At 38.2% G+C, this 18,324-nt stretch overlaps 1 protein-coding gene across 1 annotated transcript in view; it reads right to left on the bottom strand.

Moving 5' to 3' along the window:
- Positions 1-18,324, bottom strand: part of LOC135222815 (DNA-dependent protein kinase catalytic subunit-like) — a 763,170-nt gene that overhangs the window by 140,711 nt on the left and 604,135 nt on the right. The window contains exons 43-44 of the mRNA XM_064261121.1: positions 11,128-11,247; positions 4,545-4,625 (exon numbers count right to left, since the gene is read on the bottom strand). Of these exons, the coding sequence (XP_064117191.1) occupies positions 4,545-4,625; positions 11,128-11,247 (201 nt within the window). The remainder of the gene's footprint in view (positions 1-4,544; positions 4,626-11,127; positions 11,248-18,324) is intronic.

Here is an 18,324-nt window from a genome sequence, read left to right as displayed (position 1 = left end):
CTCCAATATACGACCGCATTGTGGTATTTGCGGGCACACTCCCCGAACCTGCAAAGAGCTATATTGCAGGTGCGACAGAAGAACCGGGTGTCTCTCCTTCTGCCATTCATATGGCACACCCAGCACCGTTTCTGTCTGAGCCCTTGTGTGAGGTCCAGTGTGTGATCCCCTAGCTGCAGCTGACACACAGGGTCCGCTATCCGATGAGATGTTGTAATCTGATCGGGGGCAGCAGCAGGGGCGGCGGCAGTAGGGGCGTCAGCCGCAGGGGTGGCGGCAAGCTTAGCACAGCGGCAGGCGCAGCAGGGGCGACGGCAGTAGGGGCGTCGGCCGCAGGGGTGGCGGCAGCAGCAGCAGCGGCGGCGGCAACAGCAGGACGACCGAAGTTGGCCCTCCAAACATCTGCCCATTCCTTTAGGGGCAGATCTGCAGCTCGGGGCAGGGGGGCAGTGATGGAAGGCCACTCATCGGGATTAAAGTTGATGAGGGCATTCCCTGCTACCTCGAGAAACTGGATGTGGGACAACCTCCGGAGGTCTGGATTGTAGTACCCACAGTAGAGGATGTAGGCATTCTGGAGGGCCAACTGAAGAATGTATTTGAGGAGCTTCTGTGTCCACCTCCTGGTTCTCCTGGTGAAGGGATAATACTGGATGAGTTGATCAAAGAGATCAACTCCTCCCATGTGCCTATTGTAGTGCCCAATGACGGTAGGCTGCTCGACACGAAACGCCTCATACATAACTCAGCCCTGCCGACGTGACTTCTTCCGCTGGACGATCTCTTCTTGGATGGGTTCATGACTCGTCGTAATCATGGGGACAAGTCGGACCCCCTTCCAACAGATGACGAAGACAGCTCCTTTCCGCCGCCACTCTGTCTCTCCTCTTGCCAGATATTGAGGCTGGCTAGCAAACCTCTTGAGGACATTCGGGGCCCCACGCACCAACCGAAGGGTACCACTGACGTGTACACCTGCTTCATACAGTTCCTGGGCCACGGATACCAAGTTATAATAATTATCTATAAATAGGTGGTATCCTTGGTTACGGAAACGATCCACAAGACTGAACACAGTGTCATGCAGTGTGGAGAAGACCCCGGAATACACCGAGAAGTCCACAACATATCCAGTGTTGGACTCCGTAATAAAAAAAGTTTCACTCCATATTTCTTTGGCTTCTTCAGGTTATACTAATGCTAAGACATCCTTTGTAAGGCATCATCCCCTCATCCAAAGAAAGGTTGTTGCCAGGAACCACGAGAATTTTGCACCATTCACAATTGTGCTCCAACACTAGGCGGACTAAGATGAGGTGATGGGGTTATTCCGGGGTATGGCCCTTCGGTTGAAGGTATTGAAATACCTGTCCAACGCCAGGAAACTATCACGGGGCATAACGCCAGGCACATTGGGCGTACTTAAAAAAAATTCCGCCTCCAATATTGCCTGATGTCGGCAGCAGGCATCATACCAAAAAAAATGTGGAGCCCCAAACAATGCACAATGTCGGTGAGGTTGCAGCCCCGCCAGCGATACGACAATGTCGTCTGTAGTTCGTCATGGCAGTACCAAGCGTAGTCCGCCGTCTCTGCTACCAGGTATTCCAGCAATTCCCGTGTAAGGAACAGCTGAATGAACCCCATAGCAGTGAGAGGAACAGGTACGGTGAGCCCAGGTGCTGCCATGAATGGGTGCATGTTAGGTGGGGTGGGGTCCTCCAACCCCTCGTCGCGCTCGGACGACCAACCTTCACCTTGGCTGGCGCGACGCTCCGACCTTCTACATGCCCCTGCGCGCGCACGTGCTCGGGCATGGTTTCGCATTCGAAACCCCCCCACTGGCCCATCTCCCTCACTTAGGCCCTCGCTTTCTGTGTCGTCATCAGCGACAAAACTAGACGCCGATAACTCCTCCTCCTCAGATTCCCCCTTATACGCACTAAAACCACTAAATTCGAGCTCACTTTCGGCATGTGACCCTCGAACAGACATTGGGGGCAAATATTCCTCATCACTAACATCGGGAGTGATGTCCTTGTCACTAGATGACCAACCGCCATCAAAATGAGGACTTGCGACATGCTGCCGATCGAGCTCTAATATGTAATTGTCAATGTACTTTGGTTCGAGGCCTCCCAAATGCCTACAAATACCCATAAGGACACCCCGATGCTTCCTAGGGGTTACTAAAGGCACACGAGACACACATTGTGGTCCTTGAACACTTTCGTCCACACGAGGCCGCACAGAACAGCGTTGAGGAGCGAGGTCATCTTGGGTACTTGGTTCCTCGCCAGCATCCAAGTCCAAAATACGTCTTGCACGATCCCTCCCGAGGGGTAAAACGCCCCTTTCGCGCTCCATACGACGTTCAGACATCTCTACATACATCTTGTACCACCACAAATACTCAAACTCTCGCAAAATTTCAGCAAAACACGATTGCGGCAAAAGATTGCTCTCGGACGACGCGTTGCTGATGCTGGCTGATGCGAGGAGGCGGCATTTCGCGCATGCGTACCTGGGTCACGCTTGTAAACAAAACAACAGCTTGATCCGTGACCTCCCAGCATCCCCCAAGGCGCGTGATTCAAAAGTTTTCACCTAGTAGGCCTATAACTATTTTTCCGCGAATTTTTTAAAACACTTTTTTTCGTCAACGTACCATACGCCCATTCGGCACCTGACAGACAATTTTCGTCGATGTTTAATACGTCCAATCGGCATTAAAGGGTTAGGGTACTACAGCCTAGGGGTTTTTTGAGGTTTGTGGGTAACACAGATATTTGCTTAACGCAGGTGGTTGTGGTTCCCATCCCCCACAATTATGGAGGCCTCACTGTAATGAAATCAATGAACGAAGAATGAAATTCTCAGAGCTAACGATCCTATAATTGTTAGCGCCGTATGACAAAAAGAAAGAAAGAAAAAAAAAAAAGTTTGTCTTTTCACACACAATAAAACCAGTTCTACTGTCTAAACTAAAAAATTTTAAACTGGAACTTAAAATTGTACATTTAGCTTTCAACATATGTTTCAATGAATCTCCATAATGAAACTAATGAGCGAAGAACAAAATTCTCGAGCTAGCCTAACAATCACAAATGGTACTAGGCATCAACAAGTGTTGGCGAAAAATGCCGATTTCCGGCTTTTCATGCACAACAAAATCATTGTTTTAGTCTAAACTAAAAAACTTTTCACTGGAACATCAAATTATGCACTTAGCTTTCAACTTGGATGTTTCCATGATCCTCTATAATAAAATCAAAGAGATAACTGAGCATCCCGGGAAGGAAGGTAAGTGAGGCTCCACCTCCATTCTCTCCTCATTGGTTAAGAAGGATTAGCCAGCAAACCTTGCTCTAATTTTAACTAGCTTTTCAGTGCAGCTGAGATTTATTCCATACATAAAGACCGAAAGGATTGTACAGTATCTGAACAATCCTACATTTTGAGTTCAATCATAAATTTGTCAATTAATAATGGAGTCAATAGGAGTTTGCTTAATTCATTCTTTCTGCCTGTCATATCAAATTGTTTCAAGCAAACTTGATTAAAGGATAATGCATGAACTGCTGAATCATGAATGGTGGTAGATCTGGAAAAAATTCTTAATATATAACTACAATCACTTGCAATATCTCTCTGTTTGATGACTACAGTACCGCTGTTATTAGTACTAAAAATACGTAAATTATTAAATTTTATATTCGTGGATGAACTCTGAATTAAGTGTTATTGTTTTAACAGATATAATAATGAATCTACATTTTAAGTAAATAGTATATACATAAAAGTGTTACGCTATAAAGATTGATTGATTGAAAATGGAATTTAGGCCAAAGGCCAAGCACTGGGACCTATGAGGTCATTCAGCACTGAAATGGAAATTGTCAGTAAGAGGGTTGAAAGGTGTTAAAGGAGTAAAACCTTGCAGTTGCACTATGAATTAAGTGTTAGAAGAGGGTGGAAAGTAAGATGAAAAGAGATGATATGAAAGGAGGTACAGTAAAAGGAACGAAAGTGGTTCCAGCTAAGGGCCAAAGGCACGCTGCAAAGAACCTTAAGTAATGCCTACAGTGCACCGCATGAGGTCCACCAACAGCGCTACCCCCCTAAGGGGTTATGCTATAAAGATACATGATAACTGTTACCAAATTTTACCAAAACACCAAGAGGACACAACAGAATCACATTAATTATGAAAAGAGGACAAAGATTTTTTTCTATAATGGGGTAACATGCTGCAGATAGAAGAATGAAAATTACATGAAACAATGCAAATTATACCTGAATATTTGAATATGAATAATGAAAACTTACCCAGCAAGGGAGATTTTGACTTACCATATTGCCAAACAAAAACACTGTTCACGGCAGTATCAACAAACTTTTATTTCCAGTTATGACCTAATCCTCTTTACTAAAATTAACTATATAACCACAGCACTAGAGAAAGTAGTGGTGTGAACTCATGAGAACTAAAAAAAGTATCAGTTTTCTATACAGGAAAATAAAAATAAAAAGTAGATTATTACCAGGAACTTCATTATCAGCTGGTGGTTGTAAGCGTGATCTTCCAAGACCAGGCGTTTTGTAATGACTCATATCCCTCTTCCCTGAAAAAAGAATAACTGTGTACAATTGACCTATATATATATACACAATTTTTCATGCTGCAACAGGAGCACTTACAGAACATGTAATGTCAGTAAATACATTTAGCAGATAAAAATAGAATTATTTTTATAATCATACATTTTCATGGAATAAACACAACATAATAACTATAGGTGACGGAGGGACACAAAAGGAAAGAATAAGAAAGGATAAAACTTCATTAAAAAACTACAATACCTCTACTAAATATAACTGAATAAAAAAAAACAAAAGGAAAGAATAAGAAAGGATTAAAACTTCATTACAAAACTACAATACCACTACTAAATATAACTGAATAAAAAAAATCACTAAGTTGAAACTCAATTTAAGGGTGGTGCTGACTCCAGAAGGCCCCATTATAATGTATGTGCTTCATTCTACCTTATGACTGGAGGGATTTGCTTCAAATTTTTACCACTTATTCTTCAACTCATACAGACAAAAATACAAATTGGGAAATTACAATTTTTTTTGCAATTAAAATGTTTATTTTCAAGTATTAAAAAAATTTTACACAAAAAAAAGTTGCTCTCAAAACTGAATTTCCCCACTTGAATTGAATTTGGTTGTCATCTTGGAGATTGAAGCATTTATTTTTGAAAAAAGTATGTTTTCAGAAAACGGCAAAAGAAAAACAGTACTGCATATTTTGTAATATATAACTATGAAACTATGCCAATTAGAGAGCTGATTTTTTGCATTAGAACTACTTTTGTCACGTATAAATTATGCCCAGCAATTTACAATACAATCAAATGAATAGAAATGGGATTTCTCTTGATTTAAGTGTTGCCTAAAATTTGCAAGAAAAAATGATCGCTTATTTTGTAATAACCATAAAACTATTATGGTTAGAAAGCTAATTTTTGCACTAAAACTAATCCATATAAGAAACATGCCCTGAAATTTACAATATAATAAAAATAGACGTACTCTGTTACACACACACACATATATATATACAGTATATATATGTATACACATACACACACTTAATACATACATACATATACATGTATAAATAAAGGATTTTTGCCACGAAGGAAAAAATGAAAAAGCGAGATAGCCGAGTACTTTCGGTCCTAATCGGACCCTTTACTGAGGCAAACTGATTTTACAAAGAACACCATAGTCAAAAGAAGGCTTAATATACAAACTGACACTACCAGATTAGCCATAAGGGCGATTTTCACTCTACAGAGAGGAGGAGTCGCCATAGGCTAGCCATGCCTTGAAGGATACCCGCAGTAAACAAGTGATTCTTCCAAAAAACAATACATTTTGAAAACAACACGGGAGCATATACAATTTAATATCATGAATTTTTACACAAATTTTCCCAACAAAAATTATTATTAATGAAAAGACGATATTCTCTCTCCATGACTGATAAAAAGTCCTAACAACGTAAGGCGTAGCTAGACTAAGGTCCGAAACGTGCGGTCGGAGCGTGCCCCGTGGAGGCCTAACTAATAAGCTAACTGCATAAAAGATATAAAGACTATGTGGAAGTAACCATATCTAAAGTACTGTGAGAAGGGAAATCCCTCACGGTATGGAAGACCGAAAGAGAGAACCCGTACCGCCATGCGGTCGAGGGGCATACCGGCCGATAAGGCTCCGAATATATATAAAAAACACGAAGATCATCATAAAATGAGATCAGTAACCCCAAACAGTGCTTAACTTAGAAGCAGAAGCTGAAGACATCTTGAAATAAAAGATAAATCCAGAATAAGCGAATACACAGCACAAAAATTTTAACGTGTGATGGTAAAGCGCGCTATCGAAGGAATGACGTCTCAGGCGTCGGAGGCGCTCACGGTAGTAGTAGACCGGGAGCTGTAGCACGGCTCCTCCGTAGTTCGGGGTTTTGTCGAAGGAAGAAGCTAAATGGCAAGGGACCTCTGGTAGTGATTCCACTCGCTCCTTACTATACCGACACTTCTATTAGAGGTGAGTGAGCCATTTATCTTGGCATTATATTGTTTCTTTTTTCTCTAGGATGAATAGCAATATTTATTCCTAAGAAATAGTATCCAAGGAACAATTTCACAGGGCGACACAGGTCGTTGCCCAGAAATAGATTTTTCCTTCGTCAAAATCCCTTTATTAATGAAAAGACGATATTCTCTCTCCCTCTTTCTCTTGCTCGATATATGTATATATATTTATATTTTCTTTCTTCTTTTCATTAATAATAATTTTTGTTGGGAAAATTTGTGTAAAAATTCATGATATTAAATTGTATATGCTCCTGTGTTGTTTTCAAAATGTACTGTTTTCTGGAAGAATCACTTGTTTACTGCGGGTATCCTTCAAGGTGTGGCTAGCCTATGGCGACTCCTCCTCTCTGTAGAGTGAAAATCGCCCTTATGGCTAATCTGGTAGTGTCAGTTTGTATATTAAGCCTTCTTTTGACTATGGTGTTCTTTGTAAAATCAGTTTGCCTCAGTAAAGGGTCCGAATAGGACCGAAAGTACTCGGCTATCTCGCTTTTTCATTTTTTCCTTTGTGGCAAAAAAACCTTTATTTATACATAGCATCACGTTTTATATACTTCGTGATCAAGTTATTCATATACGTGTGTGTGTGTGTGTGTATATATATATATATATATATATATATATATATATTATATATAATATATAGATATACAATTAAACAACCTGATTTTTAATCATAAAGGGTTCTACCAGTACAGTGAAATGGTCTTTGGTGTAAACCTAGGCTGTTGCCTAGGACCATAAAAGGATATGTGTTAAAATACTCTTATCTTAGTTTAGGTTATTACCTAATCCACATTATATAAATCACCTTTTAGCTATATATTCCTAGGTTATAAGCTACAAACAAAGTTTACTATACATTCTAAATTATTCTCACTGAATCTGTTAGGCTATCATCTCATGTATGCTACCATCTAGGGTATTGTAGACATCGTATCTGAAAGGATTATCTAATTTAATAATAAATTGTGGAAAATTTCTTTAGCTAAAACTTCTAGAGAGAATGACAAATTCTTCAAATTTTAAACTTTTCAAAAATAGCAAACCGTGCTCACAAAACAAAAGCTGGTTGTCAGCTTTCATACAAAAAATAAACAGCTGTCCCACAGTTTAAACTAACAATTTTTAACTGGAGCTTAAAAATAAGCACTTAACTTTCAAGTTTAGATGATTTCATGATCCTAGATAAAAAAAAAATAAAAATCAAAGCAATCTTTAGTTAAGAGCACTGGCTTGCAATATTCACTTTAAGTTGACTAAAGAGGTAATGGTTATGCTCTTTTAACCGGCCGGGTCATAAACAAGATGGCCGACGCACATGCGCAATAGTCACTTTTCCCAGATTTTGACATGGGAAAACTGGGTTCAGCCTTACTAAGATGAGAGAAAATGCCCTCTTGTCTTTGAATCTATTACACTATCACATGTCATAGTGTTTACCATTATGACGCAATACCTGGCTACAAAGCCAGGCTACAAGATATTTTTTTGACATTAATCTACTCTCCATGGAGAGCACTGGCACACCATGGAGGGGTAACTCACTGAAGATGAAACAAACAACTACACAATAAAAAATTATAGGGTTTTTCTATGTCAATGTTTTTCTACTTAAAACTGAAACAGGCAATATTAAATTACACTAAATTCATGTCTCAGTCTGTCAGGAATCATAGGATTTGTAGAACATATGTTGTGCTTACTTAATCACTTGTGCATTGCATCCTTTCTGTAGGAAGGTGCATAGCTACCTTAGTTTCAAATGATATAGCATGATTAAAAGCAGCAGCACCAGTAGTAGTAGTAAGAACTTTATATCCAAATAAACAAGTATTAACATCACAAACTCAATGCAAACAAGATAAGATACTACAAATAACACCAACAGAAACAGAAGAATATGCTGCCTTGTGAAAGAGAGCTGGACCTGCTGGTATCGAATGCTACATAAATGACAATAATTTGAGCTGTTCAATAAATAGGACAATATTTTCAAAACCAATAAGCTTTTAAATTATTATTGCATGACATTATTTCATATATATTTCAACATTACTTTTACATTACTGCACTTTTTAGTTTTTGGGTGATTTTTCATTTTTATGGACCTTTACTTTAATATTTTTTGACGACTGAAAAAGATGCAATTACTGCCAAGATGTCAAAATGCCATATGGGGAAGGTAAGTCTGTACTTCTGCATGATTGACTTCGTATACTGCCAACTATTTAAGATTCTTTGTAGGCTCACAGATTCACAGCTTTCTATATTTCCCACACTTACTTCAATTCAATGATCTCTTTAAACTGTTATATATACAGTTGTGTTAGCTAAATAGCTCAAAGTAAAACTTTAGCATCTAGCTTGCAAAATGCACAATAGAATGACTAATGCACTTAACCCTTAATGGACATGATAAAAAATTAATATGCTGCACCCCAGGCCAGGGAAACTTATGAGGTTGACCAATTAAAAAAAACATGTCAATGGAAAGAGGAAGGTATGCAAATGCACATGGTGTAAGAAAAAGAATTATAAAAAATTTTCCCTTTCTTTCGTGAGAAGTTGAAAAAGACTATTTACACCTTGTGGATCCTCTTTTACAAGACAAAAATAAATCTTACCAAGTTATAATGTTTTTTCTATTAAATAATTTTATTACATTTTGTAAAATTATGATTACAGCTCATACATCAAAACAGATAAGAAATAACATGAGTAACAAATTCGGATCATATTTGTTGTAAAATATTTACGTAAATTTACTGAGAACGGCAATGCAGTACATTCTTTTTATTTATGTCTTTTCTAATATTTCTTTACACTTTTCTTTCCAAAATTACATTTATAACTGACATACTATCATAAAAGATAAGAACTAAAACCAATAGCAACCCCTTGGTATATTTATGAAAATTTTTTTTTAAAAAAGATGTCATGTGAGAGAGAAAATCAGTATACATCCTCCCTTGAAGTCAAGATCACGACTAAGCTCATGAACCGCCTGCTTCTTGATAGCCAGTCTAAAAGTTGCCGTTAGTTTATTTATGGGCAACAGAAGTAATGGCACCTCTTTCACGCCTGATTCTCTGAAACTGATGGTGCGTAATATTGTCACTCTCACTATGAGTGACTCTGTTGTCCACCCAAAACCTGTTATTGCTACTCATGTGAGCATGTCAGTCCAAGGGTTAAGGACATCATGAATGCATGCAGACCTGGACACAGGACCAGCTAGCAAGAAAGAAACCAGATATATCATATTGTTTAGCATACACTATACATATATTAATTAAGTACAATTCAATAAAAAATTAATATGTCATTGAAGGAAATCGTGAATACACATAAGTACTTTCCTCAGCATTCAACCTTTCCGTACAAAGTATTCATCACATATTGATATCTATTTACATAAGGAGAGTAAAGTAAAAGCAGGGACAATGATAAACCCTAATAATTAGAGAAAAGAAATGCATGTCTTCATCCATCATAATGCCTACTCTTAAAATCTGAAAGGGTCACATGGGTGTCATCAGGAATACTGAGCCAAAATACTCTCTCCAATTGACTTGAATGTTCTCTGCTGTAAATCTGAGCTCAGCTTAGGCAAAAAGTTTAGATTCCAAAAAATAAGTTAGCTGAGGCCTTTAGAACCCAATAAATAAATAAGTTATTTTGAAAATCAAACTCAAGATATACTTCACCACATATATAAAGGAAAAGAACAGTTTCTGAGTGTTTGAATTTAATTCCTCTCAAGGAAGTGAACTGGCCCAAACATCAGCAAACACAGGTCTATACTTTCTAGAGATTCCCAAGTCTGATTTCTATATGAAGTGTGTGCTTAAATTTAACATCACTAGTTAACAGTCTTATTAACTACTCAACTCTTTTGTCACCTGAGCAGTTCTTGTAAAAAATAATGGTGCTGTACTCAGATAAAATGACTGATTGCCCTGTAAAAAATGTTTTTCTTATATCCATAAAAACACAAAGCTAATCACCAAAACAACTAAGAAGATAAAGAAAAGTAATATTTACTTACCATAAAAAATTCACAAAGTAATTTACTGTATAAAAAATATAAGTAATTAGATGAAACCATCATGGAGGCATTCATCTTCATCACTCATCTCTGCTGCGAAGACAGGAAGCACAGTTTCAAGAAAATTGAAAAAATCTGGATAGAGACCTTAGAACAGTAATGATTTTAGATATGAATTATAATAAGTACTGCCTTAAGACTCCCAGCATGTTCCCAACCCCCAATGAAGGGGAGGTAGTAATTTCTTACCATGTGGATACCATTATTTTTGTCTACAAGGTAGGCTAAAACCTCATTCCTGAAATCAAAAGTATGAGAGGTAGCAAAGAAGCAATCACAACAAAGATACCCTATAAACCTGTCCATTTATTTAAACAATTAAAACCTGAAATATAAAATTACCAGAGGATCCAACAGTAAATAGAAGCCCTTTAGCTGATCCTTGGCCAGGAGTGTGAGACACTTGATATTCAATGTCTGCCATTGTTGTATCAAAAGTTGATCCAGAAACCAAACTTGCTCCTGAAATGAGAAAAAAGAAAGTGTTTAGAATCAGTCTTTATAATTTTCCCTTTTTCAACTAAACCACTCAAAACTCAGATGAAATGAGTCTCTAGTTAGTAGTACAATTTAGTGCACCTTGCATGATACTAGAAAATGCAAAATGTTTTCTGCAATGGTCTTGCCTCACCCAGCTAATTTGCTTTCTGCATTTTGCTCCTCATACATTCCATTTAATGAAAGTTCTACAAGCCTGAATATTTGACTCAGTGATCTTGTTAAACAAATTTAAAATAATAAGAAGACGAGTGTGGTCTACAGTTACACATGCCCAGTCCGAGGATGCCTCAGCAAACGGATGCCTCAGCAAATACGTCGGTATGACCTTTAATACCTCCATGCGTTTCTCCAAGCAAATCTCTGCCACGCCCAAGAAGGAGCCATATTCAACCACGCCAGGACTGCTCATAACAAACGAAAAAGAGAAATGATATTATCCCTAATATCGAAATAATATACCAGACAACGGATCCCCAAAATCTGTGTTTCCTAGAAGCCCTCCATATAGGAAAGGTTCTAGAAACCATACTTAAACATCACTCAGGAAATATTTCTCCTTCCGACCACCGCCCAGATAGCAGTGAACGACCCCCCAACAATGCCAGATAAGCTGGAGCCCCCACAGGATGATAGGACTCCTGCTACAAACAGAATTCCTGACATTCACCCCCAGGTACACTACCATGGCGCTCGCATGACAGAATCCCCGAGACAATCAAGGCGAGATCCACAACTTCGCCCAAGACCAGCCTGACCAATGAGAATCCAACTCTAGGTCCGAGCTGCTATAAATACTGCGCCCGCAGACTTTCTTGCTACAGTCCTTCAACCGACTCATCCGAAGATGAACTACAAGAAGGTCGAAACGTCACGTGACACCAGCTATACCAGCATCAATACCACCTTCAAACTAAAGACGACCCTGGCCCGGAATTGAACAACGCCTACGGAACAATACCGGCACTGACGACGACCCCTGCTTGACCTGGACCTGAGATCCTGTTGTAATAAAAATAAAAGATTACCTTCAGCATTTATAATTTTTTGAAAATTCAAAATATGAATATTGGCCAGTTACTCAGAAACATCGCTGAGCCTGAGAAGCGAATTGTAGGGAAAATAGAAAAAACAATATATAAAATCAACTCACTTAATTCTGCCATTCTTTTTAAGAGCATTTGCCTGAAAGAGGGTCTTCTACCAAAATAATAATAATAATAATAATAAGTCTTATTGAAAGATATTGCTGCATCAGCTGCATTCAACTTGTAAATAGTCTTCTCTATTTTTCTAATAATAGCTTTCTCTCTGCTATTACAACTGGCGAGTATTGCGCCGATATTGCTCATAAGGAGCAGTCAATTTCAGGGATAATTGTTACAAATTTATTTATTTGTTACAGTAAATGAACAAATAAGTCAAAATATAAGTTAATATAGTGGCCAACGTTTCTCTCGGTATCATCCGAGCATGATCACGGCAGTGGATCGGAGCAGACTGTTGGTGCTGTCAAGATCTACTCAATATATAGCGGCAGGTCAGCAGGGGTTCAACCGCTAGCTGTGTTTTCATTGGCCGGTGTCGCAATGCGCTCCCGCCATTGGTTGAAGGAAGTTTTTTTCAAGACACTTCTCGTCATTGAAGGTTGCGAAGTTGCAACCTAGCAGACCGTCGAGGCTGGGGCAAGGCTTCCCTGGGCGCTGTGTCACGACGGCTCGCGATGTCATTGGCTGCTGGGCTGCTCGTCTCATCTGGTATTCTTAGATCGGGGGTGTCGCTCGGTCTGGTATTACTTGTATTATTTGTACACATAGGTCTCCTCAAGTTGGTGGGGAGGAAGAGAACTTCCTGCGTCGTATTCAATGAGGGCTTCTCTTGCTGTATGAGGAGTGCCTCGAGGAGTCACAAGCGTCGCAGGTCAGGAGCCCTCCCTATTATCTTTATATTCTTGATGATACCATCGCGGGAGATAGCTTCCTGGTGTGCTGTCATGATATGGTTTTTAATCGCTCCTTCTTATACGTTGCAGGAAATCCTCTTGGACAGTTTCATAGAAGTCATACAACGTAAGAGCCGGGACATCCACGGACGGGGCATAAGAATTGGTAGACTACATTCGACTGTTTCAAGAGGTCTCTTGCTGGTGGGGTTGGGTTGTTCTTCATAATAAGGTCCCGGGTATGTCGATTTTGGTAATAAATTATAAGTTCGAGTTCTTTGTCGGCTTCGGTAGGGGTCACATTCTCTTTGATTATTTTTTTTTCTCAAAGCATCTTCGTCCTCACGGTGACGTGCGTGCATTCTTGCTTTGTAATACAGCTTGATCTTCTCATGGGGGTGGGGCTGCGGTCTCTCACTCTCGCCGTACCACTGATCCAGCGCTGTTCGGACTTCTTTATCAACAAGTTGATTCAGATACCCGTTATTAACGAGCATCTGAGTGACTCAGTCGAGTTCTTTGTGAGTGTCCTGCCAGGAAGAACAGTGAGTAAGGGCCCTCCGAATGTAGGCCCTGACTGTGGTGTTCTTGAACCGCGCAGGGCATTCGCTGTCGCCATTCAGACAAAGCCCTAGGTTTGTTTGCTTTGTATACACGGAGGTTTTTAGGCCATCATCGGTCTTGGAGACGAGGCCGTTGAGAAAGGGGAGCTGGCCTTTATACATAATTTCTATATACATATGTATGCTAATAATAATAATACTGAAATAGCAATAATAATAAATTTTCAAGAATATACTTTGTCTTTGCCTACTGCTTTAAAGAATGAAGTTTTTCAATTGTGTATTCAAATTTCAGTACTGTATTATGAACTGTACTATTTGTCTATTTCATTGTCACACTAAGCCTACAATATTTTACAAAAATTGAAGCAATTTCACTACTAATGTGGCATAGTGTATATTTACTGCTCCTATGCCATCAAAACATTTTACATCTCTCAACAGAGCTTTTCTTTAAAGGTTTCTGTGCTGCTACATGTAAGAAAATTTGGTCTAATTTACTGCACGAACCACTATGCATATTTGAAAAATTTGTATGTCTCCCGCTGTGAAATGCTATATAGGATGTTTTTATTGTGAATCTTATTTGTTATAATAGATGTTGTTATTGTGAATCTTATTTGAAAATACTATCTAAATTTTGGCTAAGTGTGACCTGCCTGTTGATTTTTTAGTATATACAGGGGGGGGGGGGGGGGTCCATATTTATGTTCTCCAGATTCCTGACTAACAGATTTCTTTCTGGACCATATCTATCCATTATTTGCAGGGAATTAGCCTATTCGCAGGTTTTTCCAACGATAAAGAATCACTGTATTTTGATGTTATTTTCATGACTAAATACATTTTTATGTTACAAAAATGATTTACTAATTTTAAAATATTAATATTGATCAATACTGTATTAGTAAGTTTAATAAGATTAAATGTTATCACATAACAATATCAATTCTCTCTCTCTTACAGAGATGTATATTTTTTGTATGATAAATAAATGATTTACTAATTTTCAAATAATATTAAAGTAAAGAGCAATCAGTTCATTAAAGAAAATACTAAAGTGAATTAGTAAAGTTTATAAATTAAAAAATTTTGTAAGAATGAAGAAAATCCCTGTCTTCATGCATCTTTCTTTCGAACTCCAGGTACCAGGCTGAGGTCCAAAAGCTGTCAAATATATCAAATAATGTGACAGGAGGGGAGGGTGTGTGTGTGTGTGTCCTCTCTCTCTCTCTCTCTCTCTCTCTCTCTCTCTCTCTCTCTCTACTGAGATGAGATATTTTTATAGTACATGTATGTATAACATATTTATTAATATTTTCAAATGATAATGGTGGTGGTAATAATAATAATAATAATAATAATAATAAAAGAGGCAACAGAATCAACCATCTGATGTTCATGGACGACATCAAGCTGTATGGTAAGAGCATCAAGGAAATAGATACCCTAATCCAGACTGTAAGGATTGTATCTGGGGACATCAGGATGGAGTTTTGGAATAGAAAAAATGCGCCTTAGTCAACATACAAAAAGGCAAAGTAACGAGAACTGAAGGGATAAAGCTACCAGATGGGAGCAACATCAAACACATAGATGAGACAGGATACAAATACCTGGGAATAATGGAAGGAGGAGATATAAAACACCAAGAGATGAAGGACACGATCAGGAAAGAATATATGCAGAGACTCAAGGCGATACTCAAGTCAAAACTCAACGCCGGAAATATGATAAAAGCCATAAACACATGGGCAGTGCCAGTAATCAGATACAGCGCAGGAATAGTGGAATGGACGAAGGCAGAACTCCGCAGCATAGATCAGAAAACCAGGAAACATATGACAATACACAAAGCACTACACCCAAGAGCAAATACGGACAGACTATACATAACACGAAAGGAAGGAGGGAGAGGACTACTAAGTATAGAGGACTGCGTCAACATCGAAAACAGAGCACTGGGGCAATATCTGAAAACCAGTGAAGACGAGTGGCTAAAGAGTGCATGGGAAGAAGGACTAATAAAAGCAGACGAAGACCCAGAAATATACAGAGACAGGAGAAAGACAGAAAGAACAGAGGACTGGCACAACAAACCAATGCACGGACAATACATGAGACAGACTAAAGAACTAGCCAGCGATGACAATTGGCAATGGCTACAGAGGGGAGAGCTAAAGAAGGAAACTGAAGGAATGATAACAGCGGCACAAGATCAGGCCCTAAGAACCAGATATGTTCAAAGTACGATAGACGGAAATAACATCTCTCCCCATATGTAGGAAGTGCAATACGAAAAGTGAAACCATAAACCACATAGCAAGTGAATGCCCGGCACTTGCACAGAACCAGTACAAAAAGAGGCATGATTCAGTGGCAAAAGCCCTCCACTGGAGCCTGTGCAAGAAACATCAGCTACCTTGCAGTAATAAGTGGTACGAGCACCAACCTGAAGGAGTGATAGAAACGATCAGGCAAAGATCCTCTGGGACTATGGTATCAGAACGGATAGGGTGATACGTGCAAACAGACCAGACGTGACGTTGATTGACAAGGTCAAGAAGAAAGTATCACTCATTGATGTCGCAATACCATGGGACACCAGAGTTGAAGAGAAAGAGAGGGAAAAATTGGACAAGTATCAAGATCTGAAAATAGAAATAAGAAGGATATGGGATATGCCAGTGGAAATCGTACCCATAATCATAGGAGCACTAGGCACGATCCCAAGATCCCTGAAAAGGAATCTAGAAAAACTAGAGGCTGAAGTAGCTCCAGGACTCATGCAGAAGAGTGTGATCCTAGAAACGGCACAAACAGTAAGAAGAGTGATGGACTCCTAAGGAGGCAGGATGCAACCCGGAACCCCACACTATAAATACCACCCAGTCGAATTGGAGGACTGTGATAGAGCAAAAAAAAATAAAAAAATAAAAAATAAAAAAAAATAAAAAAATAAAAAAATAAAAAAATAATAATAATAATAATAATCTGTAATTACAAAAATCATAAAAATAATAATAATAATAATAATCTGTAATTACAAAAATCATATGTGAAAATATTTTACAAAATACTACGACAATCTTTTCATTTCATTCTCACTCTCTCCCTCTTACAGAGATGTATGTTTTTTGTATGATAAATAAATGATTTACTAATTTTCAAATATCAATATTAATGTAAACAGCAATAATATCAATTCATTAAAGCTGAGATGGCTGGGGTCCAACAGCGGTCAAATATATCAAGTAATGTGACAGGGGAGAGTGTTGCCCACTCAAGATCATGTAATCTCTCTCTCTCTCTAACTGAGATGAGAGAATTTCTATGGTACATGTATATCTTTATTAATATTTTCACATAATAATAATAATATAAATAATTTCAAAATTCATATGTGATAGTAATTTAAAGACATACAATAACCTATCCATTTCACTCTTTTAAATAAGGATAACTCTCTGTCTCGCCACACGAGATAGAGATACGTATGTCACAGTGGTAACTCTCTCTCTGTTTGGACTGGAAGTGTAAATCTTTAAGGGCATTAGTACATTTTATGGTAAAATAATAATATACAGCACTAGTTTTCTATTAACCCTCTTACGCCGAAGGGGTATAATAAAAATTGTCTCCCGTGTACCGAGGGGGTCTCGGAGTGAGCGCCGAAGCAGAAAAAATATTTTTTTCAAAATATCACAGCGCGCTTAGTTTTCAAGATTAAGAGTTCATTTTTTGGCTCCTTTTTTTGTCATATGCAACCATCAGAAATGAAAAAAATATCATTATCATATATAAATAATGCAATATATGAAAGCACAAAAACAAAATTTCATATATATGTAATTGTATTCGAATCGCGCTGCGAGCAAAACGGCTAAAGCTAACGAGTTAATTTTTTATTGTATTATACACTGAATTGCGATCATTTTGGTATATAACATATTGTAAAATGATCAAAGCAACACAGAGAAAATATTATAACAAAATGATGCATGAATTCGTAACACGTGGACGTAAAAAAAATGTTTTATTTTTAAAATTCACCATAAATCTAAATATTGTTCTAGAGACTTCCAATTTGTTTCAAAATTAAGATAAATGATTGAATATTACTATACTGTAAGAGTTTTAGCTTACAATGGCAGTTTTCGACCATTTCGAACGAGTTAACGTTGACAGAATGTCAAATCTTTTTATATATTTTTTCTATATGCAAATATTTCGGAAATTAGAAAAGCTACAACCTTCAATTATTTTTTATTGTATTCTACATGAAACTGTGCACATTTTCATATATAAAACTCTATGAAACGCCTAATATGAAATGGAGCAAATATAACGAGAATGCGACGTATGCATTTCGGAGATTTGCGGCAGAGAATTCGCGTGCGGAGGGAAGGAAAGTTTTTAAAAATTCACCATAAATCTAAATATTGTGCTAGAGACTTCGAATTTGTTTCAAGATGAAGATAAATGACTGAATATTACTAGACTGTAAAAGTTTTAGCTTACAATTGCGTTTTTTGA

The sequence above is a fragment of the Macrobrachium nipponense genome, chromosome 8 (genome assembly GCF_015104395.2).
Source record: "Macrobrachium nipponense isolate FS-2020 chromosome 8, ASM1510439v2, whole genome shotgun sequence".
In the NCBI taxonomy this organism is placed as follows: Eukaryota; Metazoa; Arthropoda; class Malacostraca; order Decapoda; family Palaemonidae; genus Macrobrachium; species Macrobrachium nipponense.
This window is presented reverse-complemented; position numbering and strand designations above follow the sequence as displayed.